Source organism: Rhipicephalus microplus, chromosome 8 (genome assembly GCF_043290135.1).
Source record: "Rhipicephalus microplus isolate Deutch F79 chromosome 8, USDA_Rmic, whole genome shotgun sequence".
Taxonomy (NCBI): Eukaryota; Metazoa; Arthropoda; class Arachnida; order Ixodida; family Ixodidae; genus Rhipicephalus; species Rhipicephalus microplus.
The window spans coordinates 24,969,801-24,995,573 of NC_134707.1; the positions used below are offsets into that span (position 1 = coordinate 24,969,801).

General features: G+C 41.4%; 1 protein-coding gene across 1 annotated transcript in view; it reads left to right on the forward strand.

Moving 5' to 3' along the window:
- The window catches only part of LOC119164283 (uncharacterized), a 252,433-nt gene extending 228,700 nt beyond the window's left edge, over positions 1–23,733 (forward strand). The window contains exons 4-10 of the mRNA XM_037416431.2: positions 196–539; positions 1,281–1,424; positions 2,154–2,212; positions 3,102–3,170; positions 3,680–3,776; positions 8,855–8,901; positions 11,085–23,733. Of these exons, the coding sequence (XP_037272328.2) occupies positions 196–539; positions 1,281–1,424; positions 2,154–2,212; positions 3,102–3,170; positions 3,680–3,776; positions 8,855–8,899 (758 nt within the window). The 3' untranslated portion in view covers positions 8,900–8,901; positions 11,085–23,733. The remainder of the gene's footprint in view (positions 1–195; positions 540–1,280; positions 1,425–2,153; positions 2,213–3,101; positions 3,171–3,679; positions 3,777–8,854; positions 8,902–11,084) is intronic.
- The last annotated feature ends 2,040 nt before the right edge of the window (positions 23,734–25,773 follow it).

Here is a 25,773-nt window from a genome sequence, read left to right on the forward strand (position 1 = left end):
GATGGATGGATGGTCTATGTGAAGCAAGAGCTTGATGGAAACTTTAGTGCATGTATATATCGCGTTTTCGACGCGGCTTCCAATGAAGTGATTGATTGATTGTATAATTGACTGATCAATTAATTTCATTAGCCTCCGAGAAGCAAGGTTTTGGCGGGAATGCTCATGCAACTGTATCTGGTGTTTTCAATGCAGCTTCCGGCTTCATGCTCCCGCCTACGCCGCCGTCTAGCCACAGCAGTGACTCGGACGGAAGCCTGTCCCCGGTACACAGCACAGACAACCGCTCACCCACTAGTTTCACAGTGGCGGCTGGAGGAGCCAGTTCTGACGCCACGACACCGTCATCTCAGGGCACGTCATCGAGCCATGGCCCGACCCACCTCGCCACGTCCTCATCGTCCTCTATGAGCCGCCGCAGCCAGTCACATTCGCGCGTGGCCGTGACGTCATCGTCATCTTCGTCATCGTCCTCCCCCCCGTCATCTTCGTCGCGCAGCTCAGCGAGCGGCGGAAGTCAGCTCATCAGCAACCAGGCAGTACGTGCAGGAGACATTCTGTCTGAAATCAGCAGATATTTCTGACCACTTGTATACTAGATGGACTTCCCCAAGTGTGGGTGTTATTTCATCCATCCCTCTCTTTACATTGGTCTCTCTTTTCACCCATCTGTCTCTTTTCCCGGTGCAGGGTGTAGCAAACCAAATGTCCATGTGGTTAATCTTCCTGCTTTCACTTGCTTCCTTCTCTCTCTATATCTCTACTAGGCATAGACACACGCATGTCTATGAATGGCGTAGCTATGGTCTTGTTTTTAGAGGGACAAGTTCGCAGTCCAAAGGGCTATAGGGCTTGTAATGAGGATTAAAAATGTTTCATATTTCATGTGATTACATATTCAGTCTATCATACTTATGGACTGAAGTCATTGTAAACCAAAGGAACCCTGGCAGAAAAGAGGACAGGAGACCTCTCTCTGCTTGTCTTTGCTCTATACAACGACTTAAGTTTCGGCGAACTCCACCAACAAGGTTTGACACCATGCTTACAATTCGCCGCTGTATCTGTGAACTTCTGTTTGCATTTTATTTGTTTGTTTCTGTGTGGTTGCGTAGTGTTTGCGTGTGGATGAAGGTGTCTCTGCACTCATCTTTTGGCATGTTCATGTTTGTGTCTGTTTGGATTCAAGCAGTGTTTTTATTCTTTCTGCCTGTTCATGCTGTTATACAAAACTTGGCTCCATTCCGATGCTATAGATGGGGGTGTCAATCTCCTTGCAGAAGGGTGCCACGGGAGTTTTAATGTTGACAGACGAGGAGAAGAGGACTCTGCTGGCAGAAGGCTATCCCATTCCCCAGCGATTACCTCTCACAAAGGCAGAAGAGCGCTCGCTCAAGAAGATACGACGAAAAATAAAAAACAAGGTGATGATAATTTTAATCTTTTCTCGCAATCATTTGAATTAAAACTCACTGTAGTGTACGCCTCATGAAGCCTATACAGCAGAAAACATGCAAGATCAGAGGACAAAAATGCAATAAATTCACTGCGTGTTTGAAAACATTTAATTTAGTACATGTATATTCTCCTGAATATGGGAATGTTTTGTCTGTACTACCATGCCGAACCGATTGTCCCAGTATGTTAAACACTGTTTTAGACTGGTATTAACTATAAAAACAATCCAGCTGGCTGAAACATCTGTTTAGAGTTGCAGGAGTTCACAGATGTGTGGAGGTTATTTGCAGTTTAGATTCTTCACCAATAAATGAATGGCTGCTCTTAATATATTCTTGAAGAAGCAATGTCAAGGCTATGCATTTAAATTTCTAGTGTACACAGAATCTTACTTTACATCTTCAGTTCTGACATCGAATGGGAATTGGGAACAGTGAATTGGTGCTGCCCCAGAGCATGCGGCCAAAAAACCAGCCACGTTATGCTGGCTCTTCATGCCACAAGACTCTGGCATGAGAAAATCCAAAGCTTAAAATGGGCATACAGCTTTCACAGCTATTTTTTATTTCGGTTATACGCATGCAAAACTTTGACCCAGTGCATTACAGTGTAATAAAAGGCTTCTCGTGTGCTTTGGTAACACTTTTTGTTATATCTAGTCTTTTTTTAAACTTATTGCTGTTCTCCCTTTACAGATATCTGCTCAAGAAAGTCGAAGAAAGAAGAAAGAGTACATGGACTCTTTAGAAAAGAGGTATGCTAGTGTTACTTGCGGCTAGTCTCTTTTCCTTTTTTTTAATGAGTCACGCAGGCTTCCCAAGATACATATACTGTCTTTGAATGATGCTTTTCATGGTTTTCACTACTCTCCATTTGTTTCATGTAGTTTGCCTCTTTAAAACCATTTTTTTTGTATCTTTGCTTGGTATACCAAAACTTTTCTCCTTTTGGTAAAGTGCTGTCTGGCTCAGGGTAACACGCACGTAAAAACACATGCTTAAACACCTGCGTTTATCGTCGTTTTGATTCTGTGCCATTTTTTACCAAGTGTAAGCGAACCTGTTAAAACTAAACATTCATTTACACTTTTGCAGCATTTTGGTTAACTAAAGGCAAGCTAATCAGTGGAGTGATTGATTGACTGATTGATTGTTTTATGAATTGTATAATTATTACCCAATTGATTCATTGTTTTCGGCAACAAAGGTATAACGCGATCCTATATAATGTGCTGTAATAATCACTGTTTGTACAAATGCTATTCCAGATGTGTTATTGAAGCAAGTTACATAAGTTAGGTGATCAGCCTCTCAGAAACTTCGCGGCAAGATGGGATGTACTCGAAGAAATATGAACTACTAACGATCAGTTTTGGTCAAAGCGGTGCCTCTATAGCCAGCGGTTTACACAAATGGGCTTATAACAAGCGCGAGTCTACTTGCCAGGAAAGTGCTCCCAGGCTAAGCCATATTTTATGGCTCACCACTTTACAGCCTGTATTGCTAGAAATAGTTACGCCCAATAAATGGTCCACTACTTCAGCTAGTGAAGTAATCATTAAAAAACCTTATTGAGAAATCAGGTATATCATTTTGCTCATCTTGTGAGAGCAATGCAATTTTTTTTCTTGTGTCTTTTCACAGGGTGGAGACGTTATTAAGTGAGAACCAAGAGTACAAGAAAAAAGTTGATGTCTTAGAGAGTAGCAACAGGTAAGCATGAAGGGCTTTCACGATATATTCATTTGATCTATTGAAGCTTGCTACATCAAGCTCCAATGTATTAATGCACTAAATAGTAGAGTATAAGACCCAAATTTTAAAGGGCTTGTACTAACATTTGTCTATCCTGACATCTAAATAATATATAAAATGCATGCCAGAGCATCTGTGGTTTTAATTTTCGTTCTCAAGCATTATGCTTAAGGCTATTTCATACAAAGCTGACCAGTCATCTTGAATGCTCGGTATTTTATGTTCAGTGTCGTGGTTTGAATATGATGAATGTGCATGTAACGTTCTTATGTTGCTAATGTTTTATGTAGAATATGATGAAGGTAGAGTCAATGTTTTTATATTGACAGGCAGGCACTAATGATGTTGATAGTAAGCACAACAATGATCTTTGTTCAAGAAGGAACACAAATTGACTTATTATTTGGACAAGCTTTGCTTGTGTGTCAGTGGCATAGCTAATTTGTGTATTTCATTTATCCCCACAGGTCGTTGCTGTCACAGCTACACCGGCTCCAGTTATTACTTGGGAACCAGACAGCAAAGTCAGAGAACCGATCGGCAGCGTCCCGGTCATCGACAGTTGTAAGTGTTGACACACTCGTCGTCATTATCACCATCAAAATTTGATTTACGAGCCAAACTCCAGCGGGTCAGGACGAAGGTTCCTATATTTTTTCCCCTCTTGTCCTAAGTACCAACATCCATTGAAGCACCACCGGTGAATCTCATTGGCTAACGCTCCTTTTCAGTATCCATGTTCTTCCTAGTGCTTTCGCCGATTCTGAAGAATCGTGTGCCCACTCACTAATGGGGTGTTGTTGGCAGGAGGAAGAAGGCACTTTGTATTACCTTATTGTCTGCTGAAAGAGGCATAGCTAAAGGTATTTAAATGCACATGACATTGTAAATTGTCCAAGTTAGTAAAAAAGGAAGCAGACACTGGCTGCACGTGAGAGAGGGTCGGTATTAGAGGCAGTTGTTGGTGCTTCGCTAAAAGGGAAGAATCTAGAGACTTTAGTTAAGACAGGAACAAACAGCGCTAGACACAGGGCAGAGAACGACCGACGAAGATGCTCGCATATGCAATATTTGCAGAATTTTCGCACAGTAGAACAACAAAAACACAGTAGCTATCCAGCGAGATACAGTAAGCCATCATGTTAGATGCATCGACACAATAGGCTGTCAGGTTCTTGTCTAGTAACTCATTTCACAGTTATGCAGATGAATTGATGGCCCCTGATGCAAGCATCTCCGTGTGCTTGGACATCGTAAGGTTCACTGACCTCATGTACTGTGAGCCTCGTATTTTAATCATGTAACAACCGGCGCAGTGAACACTCCTGCAATAGTGGGGGGTCGCGGAAGAGTTTCGACCATGTTGGGTTTTTACACAGCGATGTTTTTACACTTTGCCCTTTTCCGATGGGCTGCCACCCCAGCTAAGATCGAACCCACTACCTTGAGCATAGCAAAGTCATTGTCAAAATTTAGGAGGAAGGATTCTGCAATGTGATTGAAGCTTGTTGTGTCGACCTTTACACCTAGTTTTAATGCCAGGGCACATGGTGAGTTTTAATACTCCTGGTTAGGTACTTTATGAAACTCCTCCCTGAGGAGCCCTGAGTGTGCCGAGCAAGCGTGCTTCCATTAGAAACTGCCGAGCATCAAGCCTCGAAGTCTCAGCAAATCTCATTTATGATGTCCTCTTGACAGGAAAGTCATGTGTTGGACTGATACTACTGGCTTCACAAAGCGTTCGCCTTTCAAGGCTGATAAGTGTAGAGCAACAAATGTCAACCTTATGCAATAAACATAGACCAATAAACAATCTCAACCAACTAGCCCAATTAGTAGTTCTGTCAAGTACCAAGGCTGGCTACATCACCTAATGCTCCCTTCTAAGTATTTCTCCCTTCGTAATCGTGGTCACTAGCTGCAGGTACCGTATATACTCGTGTAAGGGCCGCACTTTTTTTTCGAAAATTTTGCTAGGTGCGGCCCTTACACGAATCAGGCCGATTTAGTACAGGCAGTACAGGCCAAAGGTCTGTACTGTTTATGCAACAGTAGCAGAGTGCAAGAGTCACAAATGACATGCCAGAAATGTTTTTATTCGGATTCCATTTCGCTGTCCTCGTTCTCGGAGGAGCTCGCCTCGGCGTCCGCGTCTTCCCAGAGACGGTCATCTTCGGTGCCGTTCATGGAGTTCGAAATTCCCGTTACCTTGAAGCTTTTAGCAACTACTTCTACTGGCATGGCATTGAAGTTACGGTTCATAAACCGCGTAGCCCAGCCCCGACTTGCCTTGAATTGTGCCGGGGGTATTTCCATGTGGCGAGCGATGCTGAGGGCTTTGACGCGTATCATGTCAGTCGATACGGCGTAGCCGTCCCTTCGTGTGTCGACGACGTAGTTGACGAGCTCGCTTTCGAGTTGCGGGTACTTGCACTTTTTCCCGCGAAACGCCTTTCGGCTCCTGTTAGTAGCGGCGAGGGCATCTTTCTGATTCATCCAGTAACGCACGCGCTTCTCATCGACGTCGTACTTTCGTCCAGCTTCCCGCTTCCCGTGCTCCTCGGCATAGTCAATCACTTGCAGCTTAAATGCTGCAGTGAATGATCTCAGATGCCGGCCCATCGTCCGTCACGTGCGCTGGCTTCTGCAGGGTTCACTACAACCAACAAAGTGACACCGACGACACCGATCTGAAGTCGCGCTGCCAACGTATCGACACGATGCTAGGAACGATGCCAACAAAGAGGCCGCACAAGGCAAATATGGCGGCGCGCTGTCAACAGCGTGGTCGGCGCGTCGGCGGAAGTAGAATAAAAGCGGAAAAGCGTGCAGCGCCATCTGGCTGTAAATGAACTAACTACACTTTTCTGGCGGGACATTTTGAACTTTTGTTTTTTTTTTTTCGAAATATCCGCTTTCAAAGTTGGGGTGCGGCCCTTACACGAGGGCGGCCCTTACACGAGTATATACGGTATGTCAGCTATTTTTTCACAGCTGATATTGTAGAAGCACGTTGAATGACAAAGCTCTCGAAATAGTTTAAATGGTATTGCAATTTATCGCACTCAGCTATTGCATCATATGCATATATGCCATTGTGTGCTACATTCCCTTGATTCAGACAAGTTAGTGCACTTTATGAGTGTTCACTTATCACACAAACGACACAGATGATAGGAACAGATACAAGTGAATCGGCCCAGTGAATTGGACAGGCGGTGCTCCTGTTGTGTCTTCGGCCTTCGTAGTGTGCGCTTTATCGATGAACAGTGTGTTTCGGTTGCATTATTTTACTTTCTGCTTTGATTCATTATTAGACCCGCAAGTAGCTAATAGTAGGAGCCTTGCTGGTATCAGGATGGTTAATGTATACTTATAATATAAGCAAAACTGGCCAAAAATGTTGTGCATTTGTATAGCTTTGTTCAAAACACCCTGAAGACAAGGGTGTAACTAGGGTGTTTACAGGTGTTTTATTTCTGAACACCTTGATTTTTAAAATAGGGCTGTGAAAAGGGTGTTTACGAGGCCTTTATTGCATAAACCTGTTTTACACCCCTTAGGATGTAAAATTTTTGCGGCATAGCTAGCGCAGCTTTTATGAAGTTTTCGTTTTTATAAACAAAGCTCCTTAGGTCGTGGGTTGTTCCCTCCTTAGTATGTAGCATGTAGCCACCTCTAGTTTATCACTTGCTCAATAAATTGTGCTCTTTGTATATGTCCTTGGGAATAATATAACTATGTAACTATATATAACTAGATGGCGTTAGTGGTTTTCACAGCATATACATGGAGTGAATGATAATAAGTGGGACGAAGCATCCGCCCGTTCATTCATGTGTCCAACCGTCCGTTCATCCGTTTGCCTGTTCATCCATCCGTCCGTGCATCATGAACATGACTACATGTCATGCTCATGATGCGCTCACAGCCATTTAGATAGCTTCACATGTACCAAATTCGGTATTACGGGACGTGAATGGATGACGAAGGTATGTGACTTCTGCAAACATGACAGTCATGAGATGCGTGTCATGTAAGGACATGAGTACATGCTGCGCTCATGATGCGCTTGCGGCCCTTTTTACTAGCTTCACTTGTACCAAGTTTGGTATTACGTGACGCGAATGGATGACATAGATAAATGACACATCCAAAAATGATGATGATGACATGCCTGTCATGTAACAACATGACTACGTCCAACACTCATGATGCGCTCGCAGCCATTTTGCTATCTTCACATATGCCAAAATTTGCTATAATGTCACATGAATGGATGGCGAAGGTATGTGACTGGTGCAAACATGATATTCATGAGATGCGTGTCATGTAAGAACATTAATACATGCCACACTCAAGGCACTTGTGCACTTCCACGTGACCTGGCACGCGTGCACGCCAGTGTTCAAAATATCTCGTCACGCCGGCGATGTTATGCCAGGTGCCGAAATCCCCCTAGTAGAGATCAGTGGGTCTGCCCACTGACCTCCATTGTGAATCTGCCAGCTATATATTCGCAGGCGCGCACTGTGCTGCGTTGCTTTGACGCATGCGTGTTTCAGGGCACACGGCATCCCTCCGTCACGAAGAGAGGCAGACACGGTGCTGTCTAAGTAACATCGTTTGGCGCGAAATGCAGCATGTCGCATTTCGCATCGGTTGCCACCGGACCGTGCCGACGGACACTGGTCACGTCGGTCGCGCCTGGCATCAGACTATAGAGTGCTCGCGTGTTGCGTGCGCGTGCGTCAACATTGCATCCGAGTATATTGGGCCCTCTATGACGCGTTCGCTGCCGTTGCGCTAGCTCCACATGTACCAAATTTGGTGTCACGGTAAGTGAATAGACAATGAAGGTAAATGACATGTTCAAACCTGATAATCATAATATGCGTTTCATGTAAAACATGACTACATGCTATGCTCGTAGCGTTCTCACGACCATTTCACTAATTCCACATATACCAAATTTCGTATTACGTGATGTGAATGGCAACGAATATAAAGGACTTGTCTAAACATGATAATCATGATATGAATGTCATGATTGCCAAGTTTCCGCTTGTCTTGGAAAAGATTTAATAGTTGATTTTCATTGGCCGTGCGTTGTAGGGAGTGGACATCACGTGCTTGTATTATTGCATGTCGTCATATGCTCGGTGAAATTTTTAACTCCGAAGCCTGGTTTTCCTCATTTTTATGATCATTGGGCGACATGTGTTCATATCTTTAAAAGAACTTGTGGACAGGTCATGTTTATTATCAGGGAAGCAAGAAACGATGGCACATTGGCTACACAATAAGAAAGAAATGTGCTTGATGACGAGCCGAACTGAAAACTGAAGGTGGTTGTACAAATCACAGCAGTGCATTATGTAGACAGCGCTTTCTCGTAGATAACACAAACTAGGTGTAAAAAAAAGCCACACCACCCTGTTCAGCCTATTTGTGGCCTACACCAAACTTGTCGAGCCGGCATATTTTGCTGTAAAACAGGAAGTGTAGGTAGCGATAGATTAACGGTCATTTCTGTTGTGCTCTGACACTTCGCCATTATTTTGCTGTGTTCACAACGTGTCTAACACCACGTTATCTGTGTGTGACACATGTGCTCAGTGTAACGCATTGGTTCATTGCAGCAAATGGATTTCGAGACCGACGACGAGCCGGTGGACATAATTTAACTGTGAGTACCTGTCAGGGGCCACGATGACAGTTTACGTAGTTAATCAGCCGTGTAAAAAGACAGATATGAATGTGTGCCTCTTTTATGCTGCCTCTAGTGGTTGTGCAGAGTTGTCTAGGTGTCAAATCACAAACATACTATGCTTCCATTGAAGTACATACATACATACATACATACATATATATATATATATATATATATATATATATATATATATATATATATATATATATATATATATATATATAGCATTTTTTGAGCAATGTTGATTTTCTCTGAAAAATCTACAATAAGCAGGTGCTGATTTTTAACTAATTAGATCACTCAGGAATGATTATTTCACAAAAATAGGTGAATTAACTTTATTATCATCAAATTTAGTGTTCATTACATGACAAAGTTATTCTGTGCCACTAATTATGGCGAGCTTAGTTTTTTGTAATTGAAAATATCACGGGTGGTTCCAGAGAACCACCATCAAATTTTCACACCACGATGCCGAAGAAACCAAAACTAACGCACCGAGTGCACAGAAACTAACCTAGTGCGTCAAAACTAACGCACTTGATGCATTATGTTAGGTTTCTTTGGCACCATGGGCTGGAAATTCAATGATGGCTCTCTGAAACTATGTGTGATAGTCTTAATTTTAAAATACTAGGCTCATCATATAGTTTGTGACTTAGAACTATTTTGCCCCATCAACAACTATCCTTAAATTGATAATAAAAATTCAATCCTTTTTATGCAATAAATATTCCTTATTGGTTTAATTAGTGTCAAAATCTTTCTGCCTTGGCCTATAAATTGGCTGCGAAGGCGACAAGCGTCTACCAATTGTTGTGTTTTAAAGGAATAGTCCGTATCCCTATTAAAAATGTCGTGCATATATATATATATATATATATATATATATATATATATATATATATATATATATATATATATATATATATATATATATATATATACACACACACACACATACACACACACACACACACGCTTAGTCATCTGTATAAATGGGAACCAACTAGCAAGTTTATTCAACATCTCTATAGCTGTAATTTTTTTTATTTTTTCAAGTATATTCGAAACCCTTTTGATTTCTCCTTGCATGCTATGACGAAGAATGAACTACACATGGTACCAAATGCACTGCACAGAAAATACACCCTATCATTTCCAGTTTTGCTAATACCACCTGACGTGGCTGTCATATTTTACATAGGCTTCTACAGACGAAGTCGTACGAAGTTGTCAGCTTTCAGAACTTGTATGTGATGTTTTAAGTTTTACAACATAATTAGCACCTATTATGTGTCATTTCACGTTGTGCGCTGCAGAAGACATTCCACCATTTTCAGTCTTGGTGATATTTCTGTGACATTTTTAATAGGCTACCCCAATAGTTTCACATGAAGAGGCCGATTTTCAGAACTTCATTTTGGAGTTAGAGCTTTACAATTCCATTATCATAGATTAGGTGGGATGTCATATATTCGTGAAATATTGAAGACACCCAATGATTTTCCATTTTTTGGTATTACTTGGCATAGCTGTCAATTCTCACATGGGGCACCTGCAAAAGATGTAACATGAGAAGGTCTATTTATAAAACATAAAGATATTTTTTTAGTTCTACAGTTACGTTACCATAAGCTTCATGTGGGGTCATGTCTTTATGCACTCAGGTACTCTGGCATTTTCAGCCTTGTAGTCTCTAGGGTATTTGGGACATAGCTCTTTCGTACTACACATGAACTACCCACAAATGACATCATATGAAGGGGCTGATTTTGGAAACTTCTTTCTGAAGTTTGAGTTTGGCAATTCAATTGTCAGCAAACAGCTGTGATGTATATTGAGTGCAATAACCATGTTAAGTATTGGTGGTATTGTGCATCATAGCCTAGTCATTCTTCATATGGGCCAACTGCAGACACTGTCAAATGAAGATGTTCAATTTTCGGAACTTGTGAGTTACGTACTGTATGCTGTGTCTACCTACATATTCTGTTGTACACCAAGTTTGTATTTAGTTTCATGACCTGATGGGATTTTTGCAATCGACTGTGCTAATCATGAGACGCCATTTGTTGCACATCATTAAAGGTCACATTAATTTTTCATTCTAGGGTGATACTTTCGTTAACGCTGTTTCTTTTTATGCTTTCCTACAGCTCACAGTCACCCCCAGTCGTCAGCTTTGTTCTCCGCCGTGAGCCACTGGAATCCAAGCCGAGCCGTTGGGAAAGTGTGACACACATTCCTGATTGATGTTTTTGGACACTACGTCTGCGTGTTCTCTTTTTTCACGGCCTTGTTGCTGGAACCAGTGGTAACGTACCAAGTGCCTTTCTTCGGAGAAGAGCCTTCCTACGCCGGCTACAAGTTGCGTAGGGACTGTTTGTTTTACATCTACACATCGCTCGGGTTTGTTTCTTTGTTTATTCAACATGTTTTATTTTTCTGTGTACATTTTTCTCCACTCTTTTTATTTTCTTCGGTGTCTCAACACTTCTACGGAGGCCACCAACCTATCTGATCTGGCTGCGCTTGTTCCAAGTACAGAGCTTTTGTCCGCTGCCGACACACGTGCGTGCTCTACAGCAGACAGCATGCATGGGCACTTCGGCCGACAAAGTGTACAAAGTGCGAGCAGACGATGTTCACCTCACGCAACCAGACGACAACACTCGCAGAACCAGTTCTGCTTACAGTAGCAGACGAAAAGGGGGAAAAAAACCCCAGGCAGTGCCAAAACAAAGATGAGAACAGAGCAGCGAGCTTTTTTTTTTGTCACACTCTCTCGCTATCAGTTACGTTTTTTTTTTTAGTGTCTCCTCTAGTTACCAACTTCTTCCTTCAGCGCTCAAGCAACACCTATGTCTGGAGGAAACTTATCTGTGAACGTTGGTTGAAAATGTTGTCTGGTGAGGTTACACAACTGGCATGTTTGATTTTTTTTTTTTCTCGCAAAGCCGTCGCCTTGATGGCAACATTTCGAGGAATGCATTCCTTTTTGTTTTTACTTCACGCGTGACACCCTCGCATCAATGCAAAAGTGTCGATCATTTTTGATATACATTGTTTTTCTTTGTAAATAGCTGCATATGCACTCATTGTTGCTAAGAACGCTTCAACTACAGACGACCACCAAAGTTATCACCGGCGTTCACTTGCAAGATGATTGACGCCCCTTCCTGCAAATGTGCCTTTTTTTCTCATTTTTTTTCCTTGTACCTAGATTGTCATTGCAAGTATTTTAAGTTCTTTATTATGTTCTGTGCAATAGCTCGTTGAGCTAACTAAGACATTCTAGATATTATCGGGGCCTCTTATTTTGGAGATTTCATGTTGACCTTCTGGCATTATGCGTTATACTGTAAGTTCTTTCCTTTCTTATGTCGTGACCATAAATATCCAGCTTTTTTGTTGATGTTCAGGATTTTTTGGTGTTTGGGAACACTTTTTCTTCTCTCACATTGTGACTTGACGCTTTCTGTCCTCATTCATTAAGACGATTGTTGATTTCTTGAAGCTCACATTCCTAACTTTAAGATTTTTTTTTTTTAATGTGTGTTAAAAACGTATGGGAGTCCCCATTTCTACTCTAAGATGGCTGACTCCAAAAAAGCTAGTTGAGTCAAATTTATTTTTTCTAAGACCAACTCATCGAAGAAAACAAGATTGCCAGAGTAGCTCAACAACGAAATCCTCATTTCACACGTGTTTCCCCCCAGTTTAAAAACCCGTGCAGCATACGGGCAAATGCATTTGTGCTCATGTCTTTCCATCAGTTGTGGAAATTTGATATTGGACTTTGACGATGGTCTCCATAGAAATGCGTTTCTCAAAACAAGAAAAAAATGCATCTACTAGCTTCGGCCAAGTCGCTCGTTCTGGACCTGTGTGACTATGGTGTTTTATCGAGGTATAGTCGCTTGTAACCTAAGAAAAAACACAAGCTCCACCCCTAGAACTCCAGCCCCTAAAAGCCCCAAGAGCTCAGATGAGCCAGAGATAATAGTAATATATGGGGTCTAATGTTGCAAAACCATGACATTATTATAAGCAACGCCGTAGTGGAGAGCTTCGGAAATTTCGGTGATGAGGTGTCCTTTAATGTGCACTGACGTCGCAAGGCACATGAGCCTCTAGCATTTTGTCTTTATCAAAATGGAACCACCATGGCTGGCATCGAACCCTCGACCTTCGATTTAGTGAGGCACCCTAGCTGATGCACCACCGTGGTGGCATCCGCGCGAGAAGGTCTGACTTAGTTGTTTTCGTACTAAGCATCAGTACTTTTTTGCTGTTAATGTAAACACTGTGCGTGTTGGGAAACTAAAGCTCGTCGTCTCTTATGAAAGCTTTGCTTTCGGCTTAGCATTGAAGTGAAATTTCTGGTAGAATTTGCCAGGGAGTTGAATTTTCTATGGAAAGCTACTGACACCATGTCCGCATCAAGCGAGAGGAGCAAGACATGAGGCAAATAGTGAATTGCTGTTTCATTGGGCATTTATTTTTAGTTGCCCTAGGCGGGAGAGCGAGGGCTGTTGGCGGAGCTTAGATTTACTTTTAGTTGGCCATTTAACGCGCGAGAGGCACTTGATGTCGGGAAGACAAGCAATTGCTGGATTGAGAAGTTATGAAAATTTCCTCTGCGTGGAACAGAGACGGCTGATGGCAGAGCTTAGATTTATTCTTAGGTTGCGATTAAGTGTAGTGACGCTTCTTTTTTTTTCGTGAACTTGCCTATCTATACAGACTTTTTTTTTTCACGTTCACGTGTGATGACGATAAGGTTTGCTGATGACAGCACCTTCTGCCATGATATGCTGCAGCACTTTTCATGAGAATCAAGTGTAGAACAGAATACTTTTTTTCGACTAGTCCATAGCGCACAAAAAGAGAACCATTATCAAATATCATTTATATCACACACACATGTCTCAATTCTTTTACCTTGTTTTTTCTGTTTCTTTATGTTCATATATTCATTTAATCGTGCATTAATATACGGTGGCATGTTGCAATAGATGAAATAGTGTTGACTTTTCTCAGTGGAAGCGTGTGTGCGTGACAAAGATCATTTCGACGTGGGCTCACATTTATTTTGTGTTTGTTGCGTGGCATTCACACCTTTTTCACGTACGATTCTCTCTCGACCTTTTTTGCGAGATTTCTTTAGTCACGAAAGGGTAGACGTGAACTTTTTTTGAGCTGCGCATGCACCATATCGTGTGCAAGATCTTGAAGGCAACGAGTAACGCTGATGTCAGCCAGCGGCTTCCATCTGACCATTTGTGTTCATAACACCAACATGAAGCATGCAGTGTTGTCACAATGTTGACACCACTTTCTCAATGCTGCAGCAACGTTGTGTCAACATTTGGAGCTACTATGCATGGTTATGTTGTGCATTGATGGCGGAGTTGATCGTTCCAGCACTTCGAAATATATGCAAGAGGCATCTATGAGATTTCGATGCGCCTGAGAATATGAATTCCACCGGGAAAATCTCAAGTACTCATACAAAACGTTTCCGGCGAGGTGGGCTTCGCGATGTGGCATCGTGCTCAACATTACGAATAAAATGCTTAGACGTCTGAAAAAAAAAAATACCAAAAATGTTAGTGTGGTGTAGTGTATTCACAACTGCGTATTTAAAAAAAAGACTGGCAGCTATTTAACGATCGTGCATAAGTCTTCACATATTGCAGCCAGTGTAATAATGGGCTGCTCACAAATAATTTATTGTCATCGAGCGAGGAGCATTGTAACATCGGTCTTCACTCCGTTAGCGTTGCTTGTTGCCTTCATTGTAATGATGTTGTTTGTAGATTTTTTTTCAATTACGGGCAAATCGTATTCTTTGTTAGAGTGACTGCGATGTTTATAGTTTGCGAATCACTCCTGAATGTGAGCTTCATAGCTATATTTGTTTATGAGTGACGCCGGCCACCCAGAATTTCTTTCATAGTCGCTATCCTTCGTACGTTCCACTGAGGTATGCATCGTTATTTCTGAAATTTAACAATCACGTGCCCACTGCCGATTTCAAAACTATGTCTGCTTTTTTGTCGGTTGCTGACTATGGGTTGAATCACATTCGGGAAACTGTTATATGTTCCAATACTGAAGTACTTATTCATTCAAGAGGTGAGATCAGAATGTAAGATTAGCTTGAAAAATGTGCACGTGCTGCATAGAGAGAATTTTTTATGAAAGTGCCAGTACATATGTAACATCTTACTTGAAGTACGATTCTTACGAAAGTTCTTCGACATTCACATACTACATGATTGTCCTCATTTATATAGCATGGTGTTAAAATCTTGACACTATCAAAAACTCTAGTGATGAGCTAAACATGGACCTAGCGAAGTAGTTGTTTCCATTGTCGTGTTAGCCTGCACAACTTCAGAAATTGTTGAAAACATTTCCTGTCCACTTATGGCAAACATGCTGTTCAAAGCATCAAAAGCTCATTGATAAAGCATGTGAAGTGTCACCTTGTTATTGGAAAGCATTGCGTTATTATGAAATACCACTTCACCGAAGGTTCACAAAAAAAGGTTGTTTGTTTCAATGTAGTTCTCACATTTGTTTTCAAAATAGCTCCATTGATGTTATTATTTTTTTTTATTGACTAGTCGTGGCAATGGATGCATCTTTCCCAATTTTTCCAAACGTATTGTACTACCTATTTCTCATTCAGAGTGGCAGCGCAAGAAAAATTAATATTTAGCGAGGTTTTTTGAGCCTTTATTTTCTTCACAGCTCTCTTTTGTAAAATTTAAGGATTTGATCCAAGCCAAGACCTGCATATTTCCGTTTATCACATTCAGTGCATACTGGTTTCCTGATTTCTCTCCATTTGTTGCGAACGCATTGAGGTTCGATTGCAACGACTTCACTTACCTCACTGTTCTATAAAGGCCCAGTGCGTGTCTGTCGTTCACACCTTTTATTTGCTCATCAAGTCTGGTGTCGCGTGCATTTATGTGATAAACAATAACCCCTTCACAGCCTTTAGTTATCGAATGTCCATTCACAAGTTTCAATTGTACAAATCGCGTTGATATGTGGATGATAATGTGCTCTGATTCCGATCCGACGGTATACTTTGTAAACCTCATGAGAATGGGGAAGTTCAGTGATCACAAGTTTCAATCGTGAAAATCTCGTTGAGCTGTGGTGGATAGTCTGCTGCGATTCCGATCCGATGGCATTCTTTGTAAACCTCGTGAGAATTGTGAAGTTCAGTGATCGGCGCTTTTTCAATGTTCCTATTTGCACTTCTTTCAAGTGTTCTTTAAAAAATTTAGCAGCTGGCAACGTTTCGCATCGTTCACAATTGCCACATTGTGGTTACTGCATCAATACGACAAGGATGCTGTTTGAGCTAGTTGTTCACTACGAATCTGAACCTACAGAATGGCATTTAAATAAAGTTAATGCAAGGGAAGAGTTGCAATCTTATTTCAATCTTCTGTCATCAGTATTGACACAACCTGTGATCAGAGAGCACGGTTATGAAACTTCGGTTGAAACCTCTAGAGAAACCTATATATTAAAAAAACGAGGCTTTTTCTTTTTTCATATATATTATGGTTTCACTCTAAAAAACGAGTCCATAAGACTTGCTAGTCTTGAAAATGACATTATTGCTAGATGCTTTCCTCCACGTCATTTTGAAATAGGTGACATTTTTTTTTTTCAATATGTACAACCACTTTCTCTCTCTCTCAATGTTAATTGCTCACTTTTACAAGTTTCATAACACTGGTTTTTGTTACGGACTGGCTGACTTTGAATGATGCAATGATGTCACCATATTTTGAACCACAGTTAATAGCAACGTTCATGGTATTGACGCACTTTTTTATGCTGTTTTTATTTTAGCTGACATGTGCAATCTTTTCATATTTTCCGGGATTTTGTGCAAATCGTGCATTTGATGCATGCATTACTCGGTGGAATACGCCATTCCCGCATCAAAAGAAGTGCCTTTCACACTTTCAGAACTTGAAAAAATGGATGAAAACGGGTGTAGATTGTGGAGTAAACTACGAAGCTTTGTGATTTTAAAAACCATCAGGCAACATGTCCTTGGCACAAAGGAACAAATGGTGACACCTTAGGGTCACGGTTTTTGTGCAGTCACATTTGTTGTCCAGAATGAACTACAAAACATTAAATACCAATAAATATGGCACTTTGGTCTGTCATCTCTGTTAAACGTTGTAAGTAGTCATCTTTCGTCACCTTGAAAAAACTTAAAAAGTTTCCAAAGTAGAAAATCTTGTTTCAAATCATGATATTAGTTCGCTAAAGCACTTTCATGGAAAATTCTTCCGCGCTATCGCGAAGTTGGCACGGTTTCTTGGTACCGGAAGTGTCATTTTTAAGAATAAGTATATCTTTTGGGAGAATATATTACCGCCTTTTTTGCTATGCTAATAAAGGTGCGCAAGAATGGGCCGTAGTCCACAGCATTGTTTATATTGTTACATGTAAGAAGCACTTCTCCCAGTCGTGAGCTGTCAGTCAGTGTGAAAACTAAAGCTTATACTTTTAGAGCTTACTCTAAGCTCACATAATGTAAGCTTTCTGACATCAGGGTTTGCACACTCTGCAAACTTGAAAAGCCAACACTTGAAGGACGTAAGCTTAGAGAGCTTATGCTCTTTTAAGAATCATGAACTCATACGTAGACCTACCAGGTAATAACCTTTAAAAGAGTAGACATTAAGTTATTCAATTCTCTGTCATAATTGCAGATTTGTTAGAGGAAGTTCAGTTGAATCTCACTTCCTTTTATTTCTTTCACAATTTTGCTGTTTGCTGATTTTCTTTTTAAAATGGGTGGCCAATGCATGTGACACTATTACGCTGAGAGAAATAAGTGACATGTTATCCTAAATTGACAAAGTTTAAATGCAGTGGAAGATTACCCACGCTTGTCAATGTAGTCTGCTCGACAACTTCGTGCCGGTGCACTTTAGCATCAACGACATCCAAACGAGTCTGGCATGCTCAAATTAGCATAACTTCAGACGCTATTCAGTAAACAATGAATCAAAGCACAACTTGCCTTATGGACAACATTGCTATAGGTACATTTGATATAGTGTGTCTCAGTGGTGATGACTATGATGAAATGCCTTGACAGTTGCTTTGCGCTACACCAGTGCATCGAAGAACAATCCAGATAGCTAGCTCTTTGCGTTTCCCTTGTATCGTCTCATGGGCGCGATTATCATTTGATCTTTATCGGGAGACAGCCCGCGGACGTTGTAGAAATTTTCAAAACATCTTCCAAGTTTTTATTATTCATTTAAATTCTTTGCCCTGTTGCATCTAACATATCTATAGCTGGCATGACGTAACCACTGTGGCTTTTTTAATGTAAACCGAATGTGACTACGCCATACTAAGATATGCACTTGGTTATAAATGCACTTAAATGCCGCATCTGAGCTCATGTTATACTCTTCTCTGAATGGATATATATATATTTATTATCGCTATTGCGATATGAGGTCAGTGTACTTATGTCTTTTGCACTACAATGCAGTCTTCATGGTCTGACGGTAGTACATTTGAAACGATAGCATTTACAAACTTTATCATCCTCTTGATCTCGATGGTGCCTTGGTGACCTCGCATGCAGGAAAAAAAGGACAGAGGAAAATTATAAGCCCGCATATTTTTTGTGGATCATTTAGACGGGGCATTTTAGAGACAGCTGGAAATTTCTGTGCAAGTTTTTTTTTATATCGTCCATCCCTGCATCTACTCTGAACGAAATTGTCTTCACGTCGCATTTTATCTGACAGCTTTGGCTTAGTGATTCTTCATCTGTTTCGTGTACGACTATTATGAACATCTTGAAACTTCCCTACTCGGAGTTTCTCGAATGATTGAAATAGAAATAGCGTTTGCCTTAAAACTCGCGCAAGAACTTCGAACGCATGTTGCCATTCTGCATGCCAGCCCCCTTTGAGAGCTAAGAGTGTTCTGGCTACACCTCTCTATGAGAGTCAAGTGTTGGCTTCCTGTTTGACTCCCTTTCGCTGCAACTTCCGTACTTTTCCTGTTGGTCGGCGTTCACTTTGCACATGCTCAAACACACCGTTTCAAAGGTTATGGAAGTGGTTCAGTATTTTGGATCATTTCTTGTCGTCATCTGTGAACTCTGTGGTGATGCAATGGTATGTCATGCCTGATTTTTGCTGGGGTAAAGAATGTTGTTTGCTGCAGGGCCGAGAGGTGTTCCTACCATGATGAGTCGGCAGCACAGTTTTTTTGTTGTTAGAGTGCGTTATCTACCTCCAACGTTAGGCTTGCAGTTAACCATTTGCCCTTAGTTACCAGGTTACAGGTTTTGCTAACGAGCAGTGCAGATAATTGTAGACTAATAGGACAAGCCTTCAAAGGGTTACTGCAGTGAAGTTTGGGTTGGCTAAATTTATTGTGTATTAGCAGCATATGCTACCAAAAGCAATCTTTTCAGGAAAGAAAACTAGTTCGGAAACAAACTTTGTATTAGGAAACGTATGCCCAAGATTTTGACTTATCCGTCACTTCAGGCGTGCTATTCTCGAGCTCCTTCCTAGAACTCTGGTATTTATTCATTTGTGCTTTCGGCGAGGCTTCTTGTACTGAATCAACAAATATTTCAACCGCAAGCTTGGCACTGACGTTGCCTACATCGACGCTGTCAAAGGCTACATCGGCTTTGTAAATTGCAGGACTCCGTCGTCATCCAGGGTTCACCATCTTGTCAGCTTTCATCAGCCGCTTTGCTACCCTGTACTAAGGGGAGGGGGAACAAGGATGAGAAGGAAAGCATGCAGTCAGACAGTGTTTGTAATAGTATCCCAGGTGCGCTACGCAATCGCAAACTTCATTGCAGTTGGCCTTCGAATGGACTAGTGATGTGAATTGTCTATATCTACCCTGGTGTCATGTGCATAGCATGGCTGCCTGCACTATTGTTTGGTGGAAGCTCACACATCAGCTAATCAGCTGAGCACAGACAGCTTTGCTGTGGCCTTCAGGGTGTTTAAGTAGCTTGTAGCGAGCTTATTCTAACAGCCTTTACCACGACATTCTGTGCATTCTCACATAGTCAAGACTCGAAAAAGAAGCTAGAATTAGTGAACTAGCGCACCATACAGGCCAGCTTTTTTTTAGCTCCGTAAAGACGTCGAGTTTTGTACAGACTTCCGCAAATGTTATTGCTGACGTACTTTCTAGATCGCTATTATTATGGCATAAAGAAACGTGTACATATGATTACAAAGTAATGTTTCTTTGAATGCCATGCCTATAACACCTTCGAAATAGATGTATTATCTGTATAGATATTAAATAGAGTTGTATCTGTATAATGACATATAATAAAGAGAAGTAAAAAACGATATACAATATGTGCTACGCGTTGTAAACCATATCAATCTTTTCAACATAGTTTTTTGAAGCTGTATACAGAAAGCTTATTGTATAGTTGGTTGTTTTCTGGAAGAAAGATATATGCTGCTTTTTTTTTTTTATAAAAAACTAGCTTTTTCTTTTATCTTGTAGTTCAAGCTTTTCCCGCTTGTGGCACCAGTTTTGTAACACTCCGAAGAGTGAAGCACTGTGCTGTGGTGTCTTTTTGTGCCTCTAGAAGCTCGAATGGCTCAGCCATGACTAATTGAAAGCTCCGAAATGTTCTGTGGGAAAGCAGTTACATGCCCCCAATTTTATCGCTGCAATGATGACTGACGGATGCTCGTATAACTTCATATCATTTATTCTTTCTTTGTTGCTCTAAATCCTCGAACCGTATATTGGAACCCAACAATCTCCAGCATTGTTACTAGCTATTCCTATATGTTTCAGAATAAATGTTAGGAAGTATAGACAGTGCGAGTTTCTGCAGGACTGGTTGTATTGGTGGCTGCCTTTAACTGCTTCGCCATATTATGCAAGTGCCCTTTCTAATGCCTTAGATGCCACTACAGAGCTAGTTTTATTACTCATACAGGCAACACCATTGTTATTACGGCAGTAAAACGTATTCTCGAACCACCATTCAACCTTTGTGAACTTGCGTCTACGGATCATAGCTAGTCTTATCTTGCTTTCGGCCTTCGCACTGTACCTGTAAATGACGTAACAAGGCAGTCGTTTCATCCTTTTTTTTTTACTGCCGAGTGTTATAACTGTAGTGCAGGCTTTACTGTAGAATGGTGCTTTAGAAGGTCGTTAGTAAAAATGTAGCTAACTTGGGGAATTTCAGCTCGGGAGCCCAAGTCACATTTTCCTGTAGTTCTAGATAGCATTACACCCTTAAGGGAGTCTTTTTTTTTGTCTCACGAGAGTTGTCCTCGAGGGTTAGCTTGCGTATTTTTTTTTTAAAGCTCTCGACTTCCGTCACATTTCTTCTGTCAGGAATGCTACATCACCCTGGTAACACGCATCTCATGGGTGACCTCAAAGAAATGGGCGCCCTGTTGATAATGATGATTTTCGTGCGACAAAAATACACCCCAAATGGTACAATTTTAGAGCGTATTTGATTGCGGATGATTCGCAAAAATGCTTATGCGAGACAACAGCTGGATCCATTTGCCCAGGAGACCGAATTTACATTCAGGCCTCTGCCTCAAATATTTCTTCTAATCTATAGAAACCAATTAGTCCCAAAACTTTAAAGTGCAAATACGACGATTTAGAAGTCTCATGAAGAGATTAGTAGTGTATATGAAGCGCTGTCCGAAACACCTAGGCATAGTTTTGTATTCTTTAGATGCATCTTGAGGTGAAGTTTACAGAAATGTATGGTTTCTCATCGCCGAGTTAAAGGTGCTATGTCTAAGTTTAAACTTGTTTACTATAGCAACTTCCAATACTTCTGTGTTTAAAAAATGATGTGTTAAACTAACGTGCTGCTATACATTAACTGTTTCTTTGATATGCAACTACCATTTTTTCAATAAGGGGAAATGTGATTGCTGAAAAAAATTTTGCGCTGGGTTCGTAGCTCCGGAGTAAAGGCTACCTCTTCAGAAGGAAAAAGAGAGTATATTTTATGAAAGAATGAAAACTTCCACATCGAATACACGCGAATCGACGATGCCTTTAATACGGGGCCACTATTTCTATTGTGCTCTTTCCTGCGCCTTTTTGAATGCATCCCTATCTTCGCTTTCTTTTTTTTTATAGTGTTCTATTTTTGTACGTTTTCATCATGCATCACGATGACACGTAACAACTGTGAACACATGCTTTTAGCTTGCGACAACAACCCGCGTAAAAACCTATTTAGAGATGCGCTTACAACCCTTTTATTTTTATATATTTTCATTTTTGTGTTAAATATCGATTTATGGCACTGTTTGTCGTTAGTGACTCACGCTTCAGGTACTTCTTGTCAGAAGCTATGTGATTACGTTTTAATGTTTATTGTATGATTTGAAGCTGTTTATGGACCAGGACAGGCTACCACATGTCACGTGTTTCTGTAAATAGCTCGTATCTTATAGACAGTTGGCGCTGTTGGTTTTCCTTTTTATTGACTGGGTTGTTATGTAATGTTTCTTTACGCCACTGGTAGCCAGTAGATCTGGAGTGTTTTGCTAGCGGCTTTTATCTGGCAGAACATTACTGCTAATTTTCTTTAAATTTAGGAATGCCTGTGTTCTTCACAGTCGAGTTCTTCAAACATAACATATCAGATATGGCATTCACGTTTACAGATATGATTGCTACTTTTTTTCGAAAATCAGAGATTTACAATTGGTCTTGTCAGTTCTTGCAAAATAAATAGTGGATGCTTATTGAAGTCAATGTGAGTGGAATCATCGTGTAAATGACAGAGAGAACTGGAGATTATTGGTGCAGGCTTTCGTCCTGCATTAGATGCAAAAATTTCAATGATGATGGTTATGATTATTATTATAATAATGATTCACAGCATGGTGTTCATCTTACACTGTTGCCCTAAAGTTTCTAGAAAACCTAAAGCTCTTTGAAATTCTCAACCTCCTTGGTTGGAAAAAGAAACTTTATAAAAAATCGGAATCCTAAATTCATGTCAATTGATGGTTGTGTTCAAAGAACTCTGCTGCAAAAGTTACAACTGAACTGGGAAAACTCCAGTGAACTGCTACTCCGTGGTGCCTAGTTGCCTATAAAAATTTTAGGACATAACCTATTTTGTCCATTCAGGTGCACATTCAGGTGTCCATTCAGGTGCAGCCGAATATAATGCCAGATTACTGCTGGCATTTTTTTCCGTTCCTACTCCCATCGTGTCTTTTGCCACTGAATTCTGTAATCCTTGTGTGTTGTTATGGTATTGACTGATCTTGTCTAGGATAGCAGGATGTGTGCCATCTTGGGCCTTTCTCAATCATTAAACACGAGCCTACGCACATGCCCCGTCATGCCATTGCAAGTCATTGGTTTTACATTTCATTTTAGTGTATGCGTATGTATCTACGAATGTATGTATGAGTGTATTGATACGTGTGGCAGAGTGCATTTTGATTGCCGATGAAAATGTGTTGACCAATTCTCTCTTACCTCTTCCGGGGACCAGCTTTTTTGTTTTCTTTTCTTCTCATATATCTTGTTGCCATTGCATCGACAGAGCGTTTATGTTTCCTATAGACGCGTTTGTTTCTCCATTTTTATTATTATTCTTTGTTATGCGCAAACTGTGCACGTTATTTTTTTTCCTCTATCTCAAGCGGGATGTGCACAATTTTTTTCCATGTGTGTCCATGATGAAATACATAAGAATATATATGAAATGATATGCCCGAACTTGGTTGTCCTGTCTTCTTTTGCAACTGCACAGATTTGACTCGGACTCGAAGCAAATGAACGCAATATACAATCAAGCTTATTCAGGTTAAATTCTGTGCAGCGTGGTTGAACGTGAAGAAACGGGCGACTCATTCTGTGAGGTACGATAGCGTTTGACAAAACCATCGGTAGACAACATAATTTTACTTTATGCGAACTCATTCACAAATAATTATTTATTTCCTTTTCTTGTTGTTGTTGCCTAGGCCTCACTCGGACTGATGGAAATTTCGCTTAGCCAAGATCAGCCTGGCTCGGGCTCACCAAAACCCTACTCAGCAACACTTACTTCGAGCCACTCACCAAACTTCATCTCAGCTGAGCCAACTAGAACTTGGACTAGCATTGGGGTAGCGTATACTAGGCTAGGTTAGGACGTGTTGTTACGCTAGGTCAAGTTGACGTATGAGTTGCTCAGAGCTCGACCTCAGCCTGAGTGAGTCGACTCGTGGGTTACTTCGCCGGCTTTTGGGCGAATCATGACAATGACAACGCACTGCCTTCCTCCGATATATGCTGAAGAGCATTTACATTGCGTGAACAAATTCATTTCTATCGCTTAATCTCAACTAAAAGAAATGTTATCTGCATCCGCTTTCTTCCTAACAGACCTTGTTCTCTTCTTTTTAGTAAAGTTGCATCAATACATCTTACCATGTTGTTCGTTAAGAGATTGCCATGAACAATCGGGGGGGGGAGGGGGCTTCAAGTTAGATCAGCCCATCGGCCCCTTTTTATGGTGAGTTGTCAACAGAACGGCTGAAGCGGGTACATTTATTCAATATCGTGGAAGTCAATCGCATTTTACTAAAGTCCAGGCATGACTTACCTCGTGTTCATACATTTCTTTTTCACAATGCGGAAATCACTATCGTAGCAGTGAGAAGAAGCTTGGTCAGTCGGAAAACGAGCAAAGAGAAAACACGTGTGGTGGTGCTGTCTTGTAAGTTCACGCATCAGCCCGCCATGACATCACATATTGGAGCGGCTTCTGTTTTGGCCTGCATAATCATCAGTTCGTGAAATGATGTTGCATTGTGCTCTAAAGCAGCCAGTATGCTAACATGCCGAGCTTCAGGAAAGGGTTGTTTTAGATTTATTAAAAAAGTAAAATCGCTATAAAAAAAGACACAAAAACACAAGGGACACGGAAGAATGTTTACTTTCAAACTCCAGCTCTTTTCGCGTGGTTACTGTCTTTCATTTATCGAGCCGACTTGGTGGAAGTTGCCGCGGGATCGAATCTCAGGCTACGGCAGCTGCATTTTCAATTTAAGCGAAAATTATGTGGGCCCTTGTGCTCAGATTTCGGTGCACTTTAAAGAACTCCCCAGAGGTCGAAATTTCTGGAGCCCTCACTACGGCGTCTCTCGTATGTGGCGGTTTCGGGGCGTTAAAGTTCAACAATTATTATCATTATTAATAGATGCGAAGCAGCTCTCTGACTAGCCTGTGCAACGCTGTCCCTCCGTCCGCACCGCTTCCCTAGCCGCAGGTGTTGGAGAGGTTCCAAGTAGCTCAAGCCCTCCTAGCAGTGCACGGTTACGTCTCTCTACCTCGCCTGCCATGCGCTCGCCTCTTGTCGGCTCTCTCTCGCTTCCCCCTCTCCACCACTCGCAACGCTCGAGCCCAGTGCTCACGTGGTAATCATCTCACCTACGCCACCTCTCCCCATCTCTAGGCGAGAAGAAGCCGCGAGCCGGCGGGTGAGCGCTCTGCGCGCGCCTTGAGAATCTCGCGTAGCCGACAATGGGTGTGTTCCAATACTCACCGTAGACGGCTAAATATACAGCTTAATGGACGGAGGCCATCTTAAGTCTCATTCCAATTTTCACATAGCCGGCAAAGTAGACCGCTCTGAGAAGACCGCACTGTAGACAAATACGATGCAGGCTAGTTTGCTGTCTAAGCAAGATGGCGATTCAGCAAATTGCTCAATCTCGCCGGGATGGTGGTCTGCACACAAGCAGATGCTTCTCCAGAAACTCAATGTAGATA